General features: G+C 50.4%; 7 protein-coding genes across 7 annotated transcripts; 3 read left to right on the top strand and 4 right to left on the bottom strand.

Annotated features, from left to right (window-relative positions):
- Positions 1-419: 419 nt before the first annotated feature.
- L3040_003647 (uncharacterized protein) lies at positions 420-2367 on the top strand (the record flags this gene model as incomplete). The annotated part of the gene is made up of 2 exons (XM_007295270.2): positions 420-657; positions 707-2367. The coding sequence occupies 2 exons, from the start codon at positions 420-422 to the stop codon at positions 2365-2367; spliced, it is 1899 nt and encodes a 632-aa protein (XP_007295332.1).
- Positions 2368-2892: 525 nt separating this feature from the next.
- Positions 2893-4144, bottom strand: L3040_003646 (uncharacterized protein; the record flags this gene model as incomplete). The annotated part of the gene is made up of 2 exons (XM_007295271.2): positions 2893-3931; positions 3996-4144. The coding sequence occupies 2 exons, from the start codon at positions 4142-4144 to the stop codon at positions 2893-2895; spliced, it is 1188 nt and encodes a 395-aa protein (XP_007295333.2).
- A 406-nt stretch (positions 4145-4550) lies between these two features.
- L3040_003645 (uncharacterized protein) lies at positions 4551-5581 on the bottom strand (the record flags this gene model as incomplete). The annotated part of the gene is made up of 2 exons (XM_007295272.2): positions 4551-5027; positions 5108-5581. The coding sequence occupies 2 exons, from the start codon at positions 5579-5581 to the stop codon at positions 4551-4553; spliced, it is 951 nt and encodes a 316-aa protein (XP_007295334.2).
- Positions 5582-6018: 437 nt separating this feature from the next.
- L3040_003644 (uncharacterized protein) lies at positions 6019-7984 on the top strand (the record flags this gene model as incomplete). Its single annotated transcript, XM_066156493.1, has 4 exons — positions 6019-6383; positions 6568-6950; positions 7041-7640; positions 7737-7984. 4 exons carry the CDS (start codon positions 6019-6021, stop codon positions 7982-7984), a joined length of 1596 nt encoding a protein of 531 aa, XP_066012076.1.
- A 1753-nt stretch (positions 7985-9737) lies between these two features.
- On the bottom strand, positions 9738-10305 carry L3040_003643 (uncharacterized protein; the record flags this gene model as incomplete). Its single annotated transcript, XM_007295274.1, has 3 exons — positions 9738-9904; positions 10065-10070; positions 10122-10305. The coding sequence occupies 3 exons, from the start codon at positions 10303-10305 to the stop codon at positions 9738-9740; spliced, it is 357 nt and encodes a 118-aa protein (XP_007295336.1).
- A 733-nt stretch (positions 10306-11038) lies between these two features.
- L3040_003642 (uncharacterized protein) lies at positions 11039-11332 on the bottom strand (the record flags this gene model as incomplete). Its single annotated transcript, XM_007295275.2, has 2 exons — positions 11039-11131; positions 11183-11332. The coding sequence occupies 2 exons, from the start codon at positions 11330-11332 to the stop codon at positions 11039-11041; spliced, it is 243 nt and encodes an 80-aa protein (XP_007295337.2).
- Positions 11333-12720: 1388 nt separating this feature from the next.
- L3040_003641 (uncharacterized protein) lies at positions 12721-13386 on the top strand (the record flags this gene model as incomplete). The annotated part of the gene is made up of 6 exons (XM_066156492.1): positions 12721-12817; positions 12867-12875; positions 12925-12948; positions 13006-13026; positions 13091-13193; positions 13272-13386. The coding sequence occupies 6 exons, from the start codon at positions 12721-12723 to the stop codon at positions 13384-13386; spliced, it is 369 nt and encodes a 122-aa protein (XP_066012075.1).
- Between the last annotated feature and the right edge of the window lie 29 nt (positions 13387-13415).

Raw genomic sequence — 13415 nt, 5'->3', positions numbered from 1 at the left:
TCAGAGCTTCTAGTCCCGTATAACCCGTATAACAGTTACCGTATACTATGAGCTTCCTAGACGGTTGGAGGAGTCTCGTAGACACATATACTTCCACACAACCCCCTTGCCCGCCTGCGCATTCAGATGCAGATGGAGATGCAGATGCAGACCAAAACCAACGTCCAATGCTAGACTCGACTTCCCCCCCCCCAACCTGTCTTCAATTCTTTGCAATTAAGCATTGATCGATCGAACGTGTGCGAACGCGTTGGCTGTACCTCCTGGACTTACTTATCGATCTGCAGCACCTCACTTCACCTCCCCCCCCCTCCACCCCCCGCCACGAGGTCCTATATCATGATCACTGGCACTGGCACTGGCACTGGCACTGGCACTCGCACTCGCACTCGCACACACAATCCAGGAACAGACTCGCCATGGCGATGCCCTCAACGTCAGCTCCCCGGCGCTCAGTGAGCCTTCCCCCCCCGAGACTTGCCTCAAGCAGTCCGGATCCGCAGATTGAAATCCTATTTACCTTGCCATCTGCGCGTGTCATCTCCTTTTCTTCCAAACCTTCATCCAGGCCTGGCTCGAGTAGCGGAGCAACAAACACAGAGGAAGAGCCGGGAACTTTGTCGTGGGCCTCGCCATTCGAGAGAACTATCGCCGTTGGTAAATCTTCCCATCCGGTTATAGGATAACACACTGACTTGTGGTCCAGGGCCTTTGCGTATATACAGAGCCCCGGGGAGTGTGGCCTTCTTGAGTTGCGTCAACGCTCTGCGTCCGATACTACCGAAGTCTCAAGCATGGTTTGTAGATGGGACTGGGGCGAAATTCGTCCTTCAAATCAGGCCACCACAATACTGGCGAATCGAGATTCCGACTACGACTGCAGAGGAACTGCGGATGCTAGCTGAGCTCACGAGAATTCTGGAACAAGTCCTTCTTTTGGACAAAACCCCTTGCCCATTTGAGAGGGACTTTGTAGTGGAACTGCCCGCCAAACCAGAAACTCCGGTGAAGAAACGACCTTGGAGACCTGTGGAAAGACCACAGAGTGATGATTCCCCAAAATCATCACCACTAGTACAGGCTATAGCAATCGAGGACGAATCAAGGCCATCGACTCCATGTCCAGCCCCAAACCTCTCTGTATCTATGGAAAGAAGGCCAGCTAGCCCACCGACTCCCCTTCAGAATCGTCGATTGTCGTCCAAGAATTCCGAATGCGGAATTCTACCTGCAGTGGAGGATGTTGACATTTCAAAGATCACGTCTAGCAACCGTGCCAGTGACAATAAACCACAAAAGCTACCCAGCGGCCCAGCTCTCAGTGAAGAGAATCTATCATTGCTGAGGACTTCGGAATCGGAGTTCGTATTTGGGGGCTATGTCGCAGAAGGCGAGGAGAGCGATAGCTGTAGTGAAGCTACCAACAACAAAATTTTAACCCTCAGAAGCAGCACAGATGCCCATCCTCCACTTGCGGATACCGAAATCGAGAATAACAGACTACAGTCAATGCCGAATAGTAGTCGGTCGGTAACAGCACCTCCGCTACTTTCTCTAATTACATGCCCTATACCAAAAACGAGAACTCAATCTCCTCTCCGAACCGCAACATCTTTCGAGTCCGCGAGCTCCGAATGCTCGTCAAGTGTTGAGTCCTTCCATAGTACCCAATCTTGGGCGCCCCCATCGCCGCCGACTTCCGAACCTGGTTCACCGTCGACATATCCCTTCCTGCACGAGAACATCATCTTACCAAAGCGTTCTCTTTACACTCGTGAAGCTTCTGAGCTTACTGTTACACGTGAAAAATCGAGAGTCTGGGACATGACCGCATCGAGCGCACGATCCAAGGCACGGAGTTTGTCACCCCCTCCCAAGACACCGCCCAATCTGGTACATGATGGAAGTGACAAATCCGATGAAGAGAAGTATGAGATCACGACACCTCCAACTGTGAGGTCTTCGGTTAGGCATCGAGCCACTACAAGCAGTAATTCACGCCGACGAGAATTGTCACCACTCCCCGCCGCTGTGAACCTCTTTTCACCTCCTAGGCGGCGACAGCGCCATCTTCGGACCTCCAGACACCTTCCTACAGCCATCATCCAGAAGACTTGCGAAATATTAATGAGCCCGCCAAGCCATTTGTTTCACCTGATGATCAGCATTGCATCCAAGATAGCGGCTGGAGAATGGAGAGGCGTGTTATCAGGACATGGGGAAGCAGTCCACTGGGACTTTGAGGATGAATACGGCTCGAACACTCTGTACGAAGATGACTACGGCAATCCTATCTCCAAGACTGCCCCACCGAAAGCAAAGACCTCTGGCGCCATCGTCCCCGTTGGAACCTGTGAAATCGATTAGTCGATTTCTTTAACATATCTTGATTCAGATGAGTGTACTATTTTTTGTAAGATACCACTGTAATTGGTTTGCACTAGGTACAGCGTCGAACTATCTTGTGGAGTTTATGTATTATGTGGCAAGGAGCATTTGGGTCTCGGCGTATGTTTAATGTTACTGGACTCGGTACCCGACTATTATTGGGTTCGTTTTGACGGCCTGAAATAGCTGGCTGGATATCTTTCCGGATGGTCATGGAATTTATCGTCCATATTGCAAGTTAATAAGATGAAAGTCGATTAGGGGGGCCATTATGTTCCACAGCCCAATCATTCTGTGATAAAGTACTGAAGCCTGAAAACTGTTTCTATATTGCCAGCAGAGCTCTCTCGAACTGCACACACGACATTCACTGGCTTCATCAGGTTGTCGCATAATGAGATCCGAACTCATGTCCTATCTACTCTCGCCCCGCAACATGGAAACAAATTATCTCCCAAACCTCGCATCCCATTCGGCTCATCGCCAAGCTAAATACCGTGCCTTCTAGCACCCCTCGAACCCCCTCCGCACATTCTCAAATCTGGAGTGCGGATATTCGATGCAGTTCTCCCTCGTTTCCAGTCCCTTCAATACATCCACCACCGTCCCAATCAGACTATGCTTCCCTTCCCGATCCGAGCTGCTCTCCCACCACATCCCGCCTCCCAGATGATGCTTCTTGATCCACTTCGCCTTTTCCCGGGCCATCTCGCAGTTGTCATACGTAACCAGCTGTCTCTTGGCCGGATCATAACTGTACGTCGCTCTCGCCTCCTTATCGTACTTCTCCTCGGCTCCTGGCAGCGGCAGGGCCTTGTAATCAAAGACGCCATTCTCCCAACTCCCCTCTCCGATACCACTGTACGGCTTCCCGATCCCGTCGGTGTTCTGGAACGCGCGGCCGTACAGCGGCATGCCCAGCACGATCTTAGAGGGGTGCACGCCTTGCGCCTGGTAGTGCCGAACCGCTTGACCGGTGTTGAACGGCGTCGCGGCGGTATTGCGGTGACAGGGTTTGAGGTTCGACTGGTGGGCCGCGCACGAGTCCCACGACCCGGCATAGTCGTAGGCCATCAGGTTCCAGAAATCCAGATGCGGGTCCATGCCGCGGATGTCCATGATGCTGCAGTTCTGCGGCCCGGCGGGGCAGGCGACGGTGAGTTCGAAATGGTGTCGCCGCGGTAAGGTGGCGCTGTACGCGTCCATGGCCCTCCTGCACTCTTTGAGCAGGAGGACGAAGTGCTTCGCTTCGGCGGGGGACTTGGGGTATTCCCAGTCGATGTCCAGGCCGTCGAAGCCGTAGTCCTTGACGAGTTCGACGGCTGAGCAAGCGAACTTCTCGCGGCCGGCGGAAGTAGATGCTGGAACGGCAAAATTGGATGAGTAGGTCCAGCCGCCGATCGAGAGGAGGATCTTGAGAGCGCGGTTCTTCTTCTTCAGGAGGTTGAGCTGCTTGAGGCAGCCGTAGAGGTTGTTGCCCGTGTCGTTCCAGCTGTCGCCTTCGAAGTGAATGTCTTTGTCTGCCCAAAGATCTGTGAGATATCTGTGAACGTGTTAGTATACGTATATGAATAATCTAGGAACATGAGTTGGATCTCCAGACCTACACTTCTCCGCTATCCGGTCTCACGTTGGCAAACGCGTAGAGAACGTGAGTGAGCTTCTCGACGGGCAGATCCTGGGGTTTGTGCTTCCTTCCGTAAATAGCCCAGTTTACAAAATACACGACGGAACGGTACTCATCGCCTCCACCCATGTTAGTTTCTGTGATGTTGGGGGTGTTTGGGGTTTGGGATTTGGTTGGAAAATGGTACTATAGTGCCGAGAACTGGCAACGCGCGATGTATACGATATGTGAGGAAACTGATGAGAATGACAGAATTTTCGATCAACAGTGAAGTGGAGGAAGGGGATGGACTTTTGGGTGATGGGTGAACTGATGTTGCGACAACGATGCCGCAGGCGAGGACAAGTGGGGACAGGTGAGGCTTGGGATCAGTTCCAATCAATCACAAGGCTGAGTGAGCAAAGCTGGTGACAATGCTTCTGAACTCGGTGACTTGGGATAGATGTTGAACTTCTCACATCTGGCACAGCTTCTATTATGCAGAGTTTCATTCATTCATTCAACGATCGTTCGCATCTCACCAGCCCCGGATATCCTAACTAGAGCAGCTAGAGCACATATCCGGCGGCGGCAGAGCGTTCCTATAAAGCTCCTCTCTCGGGTCTGTCACTCCATACCCAAGCGGATCTCTCTGTCTAATAAAGTTGTCGATCCGCTCTTCTCTACTCCCGTAGGCGGTAGTAGTATCCTTCCGCGTACGCACGAGATCCTCAGAGATGGTCCGATGTAAGGAATCTCTTTGTTCCACAAACTGAGTTCCACTCCGACCAGCTCGGGAAGCCTGGCTAACACTACCAATGAGGGCAAAAGTCATGATCAAGCCGACGAATGTGCTGTTGGAAACGAATCTGGGTTCCTGCCGTTCTTTAGACTCGTTTTCTTGGTAGAATTCCTCCCAATCTTCCCAGGTTGCGTTCCGAGAGCAACGCCCCCAGTGAGATGCAGAACCTGGCTGATCCGGATGAGCTGCGACGTCTGGAGCCCCGTTCCATCCGGCTCCCCATGTGTCGTACTAGATCATGAGGAGTCAATAATTGCCATGTCTAGATGTTTTGCAAAGCGATTTAACAATTTCTCAGGACATGGTCTTACAGCGCTCCGCTTGATAGGATCCGATAAGATTTCATTTGCCGCAACTACTAATCTGTATCTCTCCAGCCTTGTAGTATATGACAATCCGTCCATCAACGATATATCGTGGCGGTCCGGGTGGTATTTTTTCACGAGGGAAAGCCATCTCCGTTTGGAGTAGGGGGAGCCTTTCTTTTGTCCGAAAATTTGGTATGGGGTGGGAATTCCATCCGCGGATGTGACTTCTGGCCAGCGCAGAGATCCATGGCTGTGAGTGCTGTGGCCATCAGAGACTATATATGAGCGGCGTTGTTGTCTCTGCATGAGCTTGTGCTGCTGCTGCCGGGTGGAGGTGGAGGTGGAGGTGGAGGGGGAGGTGGAGGTCGGGGTCAGGATCGGGGTCGCGTAGAATGATGACGTCTTTGAAGCCGGGGCTGAAGCGTGGAGAGAATGAAGATTGTGATAAGAAAAGCGGACGGCGGATTTCTTCAACATGGCTGATGGAAGATGCGGGTGTGGGTATGGGTGTGGATGTAGTTATGAGTGTGGGCGAGGGCAATGGCGAGGGGGATGGCGAGGGTGGCGAGGGCAGATAAATACATGTTGGAGAGCGAGGCAGAGAGATGGCGAGAAGGAGGGGTGAGAAGGCAAGAGCAAGAGAGAGCAAGTACGAGCGAATTGGTTGTTTGAGACTTTCCATCCTATGCCAAGCGGGTGCCAAGCGCCAAGACGCCAAGACACTAAGATACTGAACAAGAACAAGTGCCCCTCGCTCGCTCTCGACAAGGGTTCGCGTCGCCCGCTCAGATGCTCTCGGAAAAGCGCGTCTTCAGCTTCAACTTCAGCTTCAACTTCAATTCAATACAGACCTCCGATCTGAACGCTCGACCACCGTCCGCTTCGATAGGAACCAACCTCTCCCTCCAGTTGCTATGAAGTGGTCCATCTCCAAACACCGATATTTCCGCAAGAGGGCTGGCCATGAGAGGATACCTGCTCTGCCGGCCAGCAATGACAACGATAACCTCAAGTTCGACGAAGGATCAGGTCAGATGTTCACTGAAACCTTCGTCCGCGCGCAGAGCAGCGCAGATAGAAACTGGAGCTGCCTTCTACGTCCCAGAAGCAACATCACATTCGACGCGCAAAATAACAAACGACGTATCCGTGGCAGTCGGGCTTTACGAGACCTTGCGATAGACAGCATTGTCGAAAACCTAGGCGATTTGACTTTCGAATGGATCCAAGAGCTACCAAAGCACTTGAAGTTACGCATATGGGCGCTGGCGAGGGAGAGGTCTGTTTGTCTCAACTTGTCTACTCCATACCTTTATGTTCTGCACTTCGACCCACTACGATAGGCAGGAAAGCTTACTCAGCACCTGAACGGATCAACCTCCATGCAAGCCAGGATAGCTGGAAGGGATATCTAGAGCTAGCCCACTTGAAAGTTCGAACAACAGCTGATGCAGAAATTCCAGATATACAGTTCCTTTGACAGTCTGGAGTATGTTTTCAAGAGACCTTTCCAGAGAAGATCGCATTCCCCTAAGTCTTCTGAGATATCGTCAACAGATTGAACTGCCTCCGTTGTCACTTGGGTCTTACTCGACCGCTATCACATCTCCTGGTTTTGACTTCCTCGCCACGCTGAGCATCACCACGGCCTTCCCTGTTTCCGACCTTGTCACCCTTTCAAGCATCACCAACTTGGCCGTTCTGGAGATTATTCATACTACCGGTCAGGTCATGGAATCTGCAGTCTCTGATCGGCTCCTACGAACCTGGCAGGAAGCAGCAATCAACAAAGGTGCTTTCCCAGTCCTGCGGATACTCAAGCTTTGGAATCACAATGAATTGACAAGTAAATCCATCCTTTATCTGAACAGCTTTCCTATTCTCGCGCTGTGCGATATCAGAGGTTGTAACTTGGGCGCTGATGCTAGAGCCAAAGCACAATCACTAGGCTGGAAGACATCTCTGGATCCCAGCACTCTCGCTCTTTATGAAGCTGCATGTGTAGAGAGGGCCGTGCGCTTGCGTATCATCGCTGATGGCCACAATATCGAACCCATCCGAAGAGCTCCTTCACAGCAGCTAGACGATAGCAAAACCATCAGCCGCTTACCCCGCAATGAAGTTGCAGCTTTCCTGACTAACCCAAGCCGATCGCTTCGACAACCAAAGCCCAGCCACGCTGCGCAACGGTGGTCAGAGATCCAGATAGCTATCGATTCTCTTGTTGAGCATGTCGAATCTCCTCCGGTGTCTGGGCCCTGGGAATTTGGAGACTTCAATCGGGACCAGATGGCTAGGCGTAGACCGACATATGTCAAGCAAAAATGGGACTTTGATCTTTGTACCATCTTCTCTCGAATCGGTGAGTTGCGCAGCGACCGGGATCTGTCGAGAGCTGGTCTGGACATTGGCGATCAAGCTGTAGCGGATGACGAGCTTGTGAACTCCATCCCGATGGCGTCTCTGCGTCTCGGCCATTCCCCATCCTACCTCCTCTCCTCACGCATGAACAACCAGATCAAATCCCTCTACGGAAGTATGCACTCGGATTCAATTTCTCTCCCTTCTCAGATGCTCCTCCCTGTTCAGCGACCCCATCTCACTACAATCCCGGCTGATAGAATCTGTCCAGCGCCCAAAGTGGCGAGAAAGAAGCCCCAACCCGCCCCTGACATCCAGGACATCACCTTCATCCGGATCAAGGCTCCTCGGGCAGAAGACCAGCGCTCACCCACCGTAGAAGATGGAGTCGTGGAAGAGCTCGACGATAACGTCTTGAAGCGGAGCACTTCCGCAATGTCTACCGTGAAGCAGCGCTCTACCAAGTTCCTTCAGAACAAGAAGATGAAGCTAGGTGATATTCTGGGGTCTTTCATCTGATTCCTATGCGTGTCATTTTGCGCTGGCGAATGTGTGATTTGGAAGGCGCTACTTCTTCTGTTTTGTGATACCCAGGATGTACTTTAGATCTGTCTGTTAGGCTAGGATTTCGTCAACCGGAGGGCTGGCGTTCGGGGTAATTTTATTCTGCTTTTCTTTCTCTCCCTGCTAAAGCAACCGATGCTCACTCACCTTTGCTTCATTTGTCTTCCCAGACATGTGGGTTGGCTTTAGGCGGAAGAGACGCAAAGCCAGACATGGGTTGCGTTTGCTTGCTCTATCAGACACATCTAGTTGGTCTGAAAACGGCTCTGGCTCGGAGGTAGAAAGGGCTCATAGTTTAGTTGTCAGGAGACTCGATGAATTTGGAACAGATCAAATCAATCATGATATTTCTCTCTTCCCACTTCTTCGGCGGTGACGTTATGAAAGAGCAACACGCATATGTCTGGTGGTGATTTAGAAGATGGCATGTCTTTCTCTCCTGTGTACCTTAAAGGCAGGTAGGGGGTCATTTAAACCGTCAGCTGATAATCCGATGACGGTCTCTTTAAAAGACGATTCCAAGAGGTTGGCATAGCTAGTGGATCACCCTAAGCCGATACTTAAAATTGAATAGAATCTGAAAACAAACGATTTAAATTATTTAAATCGTAGCTAAAAAAAAACTATTTCAATCGATTGAATCGTTTTTTATAAGAGTTCGTCTTTTCGTGAAAAGATTATTACTAAAATAAGACGGTTTTAATCGATTAAATAGTCGTTTATAAAAGACGGTCTTTTTATGAAAAGACCGTTTTAAGACCGTCCTGTGGCCGTCCCAAGGCCGTCCCAAGGCCGTCCCCGAACTTGAAACCGTCCCGAAAAACGTTGATTAATAAGCCAATTTTTTTTTTTTTTTTTTTCAATTGCTTAGCAGTCTACCCTCTAGTAGGTATACCACCCCCTTATCACCACCCGCCCTCCCCCCCCCCTCCTGCCCGGGTGCTGTAAAGGCGCATCTGCGCGGGTGAACTTTTACTGAATCGATCGATTCCGATTATTAAAAATTTAAAGCGTTGATATATAAGCCGTAGCAGCGATACCGAGAAATATCTTGGCATCGAATTTATTAAATTATTACTAAAACGATTCCATTTAAGAAATGGTTTTCATTTACAACTATATTTTATTTGAAATAGTTATCGAACTATTTCAATTTTTTAAAACGAGCTTATTAGTAAGCCTGTTTTAAAAATATGGACGGGGACGGCCATGGGACGGCCACAAAACGGTCTCTTTCAATGGGACGGTCTTCTCGGCAAACTATTACTGAAAAGAGCTTAGTACTGAATTTAAGCGGTCTAATAACCGTCTTTTATAAAAGAGGGTCAGAGGACCGTTCAAATGACCCCCTACCTGCCTTTAAGGTAGCTTCTCGGAGGGAGTTAGTCATGGGACCTCCCTATAGTGATTAGACCCTGAAGTGGTGGCTCGGCTTGCACACCTAATGTGTAGATTAGATGTGGAGCAAATCCGTAATGCGAGTCTCTACCCGGGACAATGCACTGGTTACTGCCGAGAGAAAACATCAAGTTCTCACACTCTCCTCGAAACCTTGTTCAAATCTTCGCCATCCATTGTCTATCAACCTAAAAAAGCATGCAGGCGTGTGTGCCTCCCACCCCCACCCTGTTGCACTACCCATGACACATCAGCATCGCCAATTCCCGATGCGAATCCATGATGCGTATAACTCTCACGACCACCAGCTTCAACCAAGTCTCGTCTCCTTATCCTTAATGGGGATGTCCTTGCCCGTCGCACTCTTGTACTGGCCGCGAATAAAGTCGGAGATCTGCTCGTCCTTGGCCTGCTCAACGGCAGACTCGTTGTCCTGAGCGCCTTGGCCCATGAACTTCTCCTGAACGTAGTCGATTCCTGCGTGCAAATCATGTCATGTCAGCCGCCGTTCACATCCTTTCTTCCTTCGTGGCTCGAGAGTGTCCGGACTCCGTAGTAAGGTAAGGTGACGCTTAGGAGAGGAGTGTGGGGGTAGCTGGTTTGAGATTCAATGGGGGGTGATTGCTCTCCTACGTACCCTTATCTGGTTCTCGTTAGCATTGTGTAAAGAGGGGTAGCTGGGGAAAATCAATACCTAGGTAGTCCTCGTTCTTCTCGCTCTCCTTGCCGCCTCCAGCAGCGGAATTCAGCTTGTTGCTGAGGCCGCTGAGAAAACCGCCGCTGCTCTCGCCGGACTGCTGGGTGGAGCCCGAGTTTTGTTGCTGGTTCTGGTTCTGCTCCTTGTTGTCACCGCCGGTAAACTTATTGAGGTAATCCATGGTTGCGGTTGTTGGTTTGAGAGTGTGTGTGTAGAGTTGTGTTTAGGGTTGATGTTGTGTTGTGAAGGAGATGATGTGTTTTGCTTTGGGAGGAAGGAGGGGGGACTGAGGGAGGAGCAAGAGGGATGGATGGGTATAATTATCCACTCACTTCACCTCGTGACGGCTACCAAGACCTACGTCAGAGCAGAAACGGTTGGTTAAGCCAGTCAGCCAGTCAATCAGTCAAGCTCAATCCGACCGATAGGATAGGCCGGCGGCAAGATAAAGGAAACTTGTTTTGCGACGCATTTTCCATGAGGTTTAATGGGAGCTGCGCCTTGGCAGTGCGGGGCTAAAGGTTAAACGGTGAAGCCGGGTGGAATACATCTGCTGGTGTTGTGGACGAGGAGCCAGACGCCGTAATGTACAGAGAATCTGAAACTCGTCGCCTTAGGAGCTGGGTTTGACAAGAATGCCATTGGAGACGAGGTAGGCGAATGAAAACAGACCAGAGCGAGCGCGAGAGGTAGGGACGAAGAGACGAGGCGGCGAAAAAGAAGTCCCGAGTACAGAGTCTCTGACTTTCTTCAGATACCTGGAGAGCTTGCACGAGCCAGGTTCATGTCACATCACAAATATCCGTAGGAGTCTCAAGTCTTCAGTCAGCACCAGCTCAGAATTTGTGGTATCTCAAAAGTAGATACATTCAAAGCCGTGCCGTAGCCATCCATCCATGTTACACAACATTCCTTTACTTTCCGGCATCTTCGAAGATGTAGGTCAAGTGGCAGCGACCGCAGTATTGTCTGTCGTGCATGGCAGCCATGAACACACCGGCACCGCACTGCAAGATCGTTAGTTAGGTCGCAGGTCACCCAGCACTTGGAAAACTTACGTCGGGAGTGGGGCACTCTCGGCGAAGACGCTCGATCGTTCCATCACCATCGACCTTGTAGTACTTGAGAACCGCCAACTTGGTCTTCTTGCGCTTGTGCTTGATCTTCTTTGGGGTGGTGTAAACCTTCTTCTTACGCTTCTTGGCCATACCTCCACGGAGACGGAGGACGAGATGAAGGGTTGACTCCTTTTGGATGTTGTAGTCCGAGAGGGTACGGCCGTCTTCAAGTTGCTTGCCGGCGAAGATCAGGCGTTGCTGATCGGGAGGGATTCCTTCCTTGTCCTGGATCTTCGACTTGACATTATCAATGGTATCGGAGGACTCCACCTCAAGGGTGATAGTCTTGCCCGTCACTGTGTAATATCAGCGGATTTGCGAAATAGAAGTGGCGCTGGAGGCTCGTGATGCGCAGGAGACGTACGGGTCTTCACGAAGATTTGCATGATTGCCTGTGCAAGAGTCAGTTTCCAATGTTCCGTGGAGAGCAGCTGGCGTAGAACGTACCTAACCAACGATGAATTGGTATCCTTACAATCAAGTTGTCGTGTCTTTTGAGGAGAGGAGGAGCGGGATGCGAACGAAATTGAAAAAAGCGGTTTTCGTGCGCGGCCGCTAGCTCGCTCCAGCTCTAGCGCTAGTCTATAATCGGCCTAGATCTTAGGGTTTCTCTTACCCATCGCCCTCTCCGCTGTCCCAAAAACCGTATGCGTAGACAACCACCGCGGAAGTTCACGTAGTCCAGAAAGAGGGCGAATGTTATTTATGGTATTCTCCATAAGTACTTGTCAGACGACGGACGATAACAAGTCCGACGAGAGAGGATGAGGAAGTAGCGAGACGAAGCTCGACACGACGGCCCGGGAGAAGTATGAAGTAACCCTGGAGGTCAGTCGGAAACAAGTTAGGGAATATCAGATCCTCTACCCTACTAGAAGATCAAATGTGCCTGGAACGTCCATAAGGATGGAGCAAGAAAAGACTCGGAATAGCCCATAAGAGCTTTGCGATCCCCTCGACGCCTCCTGAGTTGGAGTTCATTTACAGCCCAACAACGATAACAACAATCACCACCACTACTGATTCAAAGACACCTGTGATGCTCTTATCGCGATGCCAGGCAAGAATTGCCCCCGCGAATACCAGCAGCTAGTGGTTTTTTGATAACAGATTGGCATGGTACAGGATCCCGAACATTTTGTTATATTATATGAGGACAAGTTTGAGGATGGTTCCTGGCCGAGGATTTGCCATGATTACAAAATGTTGATTGTGACTGCTCCTACTTGGCTCATTCTATGAAAATTGTATCAAATTCTTACCATAAAATAGTAATGAATTCGGTTTTGGAGATTCGATCGTTACCTACCATACGTTGATGAAGTCGAGAGCGCAAAACACGTGACATGACTAATTTAAGCGCTAGACCTCAGGTCGCTAAAGGATATATGCGCACAAGAGCCCCGCGAAAAATAATTCTATTCCTCATCGTCAACAACTCCAAACTCCGAACCAACAACCAGCCAGCATTTGTCAATATGCCGAAGAAACGATCCGCCAACGGTCGCAACAAGAACGGTCGCGGCCACGTTAAGCCCATCCGCTGCAGCAACTGCTCTCGATGCACTCCTAAGGGTTCGCGTTCCAGCCCCGCAAGATTTTGATGTATGCTAACATGATGCAGACAAAGCAAGCAAGTCTTTCGCCCTGGTTGATGTTTTGCTCTGCTAACTACCATACAGTCAAGAGATTTACTATCAGAAACAGCACGTGATCCATCTGAGCAAATTTCTTCATAAAACCAGCTTGCTAACTTTCTATAGTGGTCGAGAGTGCCGCAATCAGTTTGTACCCCCAATACGGAGACAATATAGGAAGATTTCGGCTGACTTGGTGTTCTTTCTCCAGGAGATATCTCGGACGCATCTGTATTCCCAGAATACACCGTTCCCAAGATGTACCTCAAGTTGCAGTACTGTGTCTCTTGCGCTATCCATGGCAAGATCGTCCGGTATGTCGCGCACTGAGAAGAACCTTGGTTGAACATCCTTTCTTGCGATGGACATCAGGGCTAACAATTCTCTCGCAGTGTCCGCTCCCGTGAAGGCCGCCGCAACCGCGCTCCTCCCCCACGTGTCCGCTACAACAAGGACGGAAAGAAGGTCAACCCCAACCAGGCTGCTGCCAAAACTACTCAAGCATAAAGGAGAGGAATTGGGTTGGGTGGAGCTGG

Source organism: Drepanopeziza brunnea (genome assembly GCF_022702325.1).
Source record: "Drepanopeziza brunnea f. sp. 'multigermtubi' strain 214-2 chromosome Unknown ctg5, whole genome shotgun sequence".
Taxonomy (NCBI): Eukaryota; Fungi; Ascomycota; class Leotiomycetes; order Helotiales; family Drepanopezizaceae; genus Drepanopeziza; species Drepanopeziza brunnea.
The sequence above is the reverse complement of the archived record's forward strand: the minus strand, read 5'-3'. Positions and strand labels throughout refer to the sequence as shown.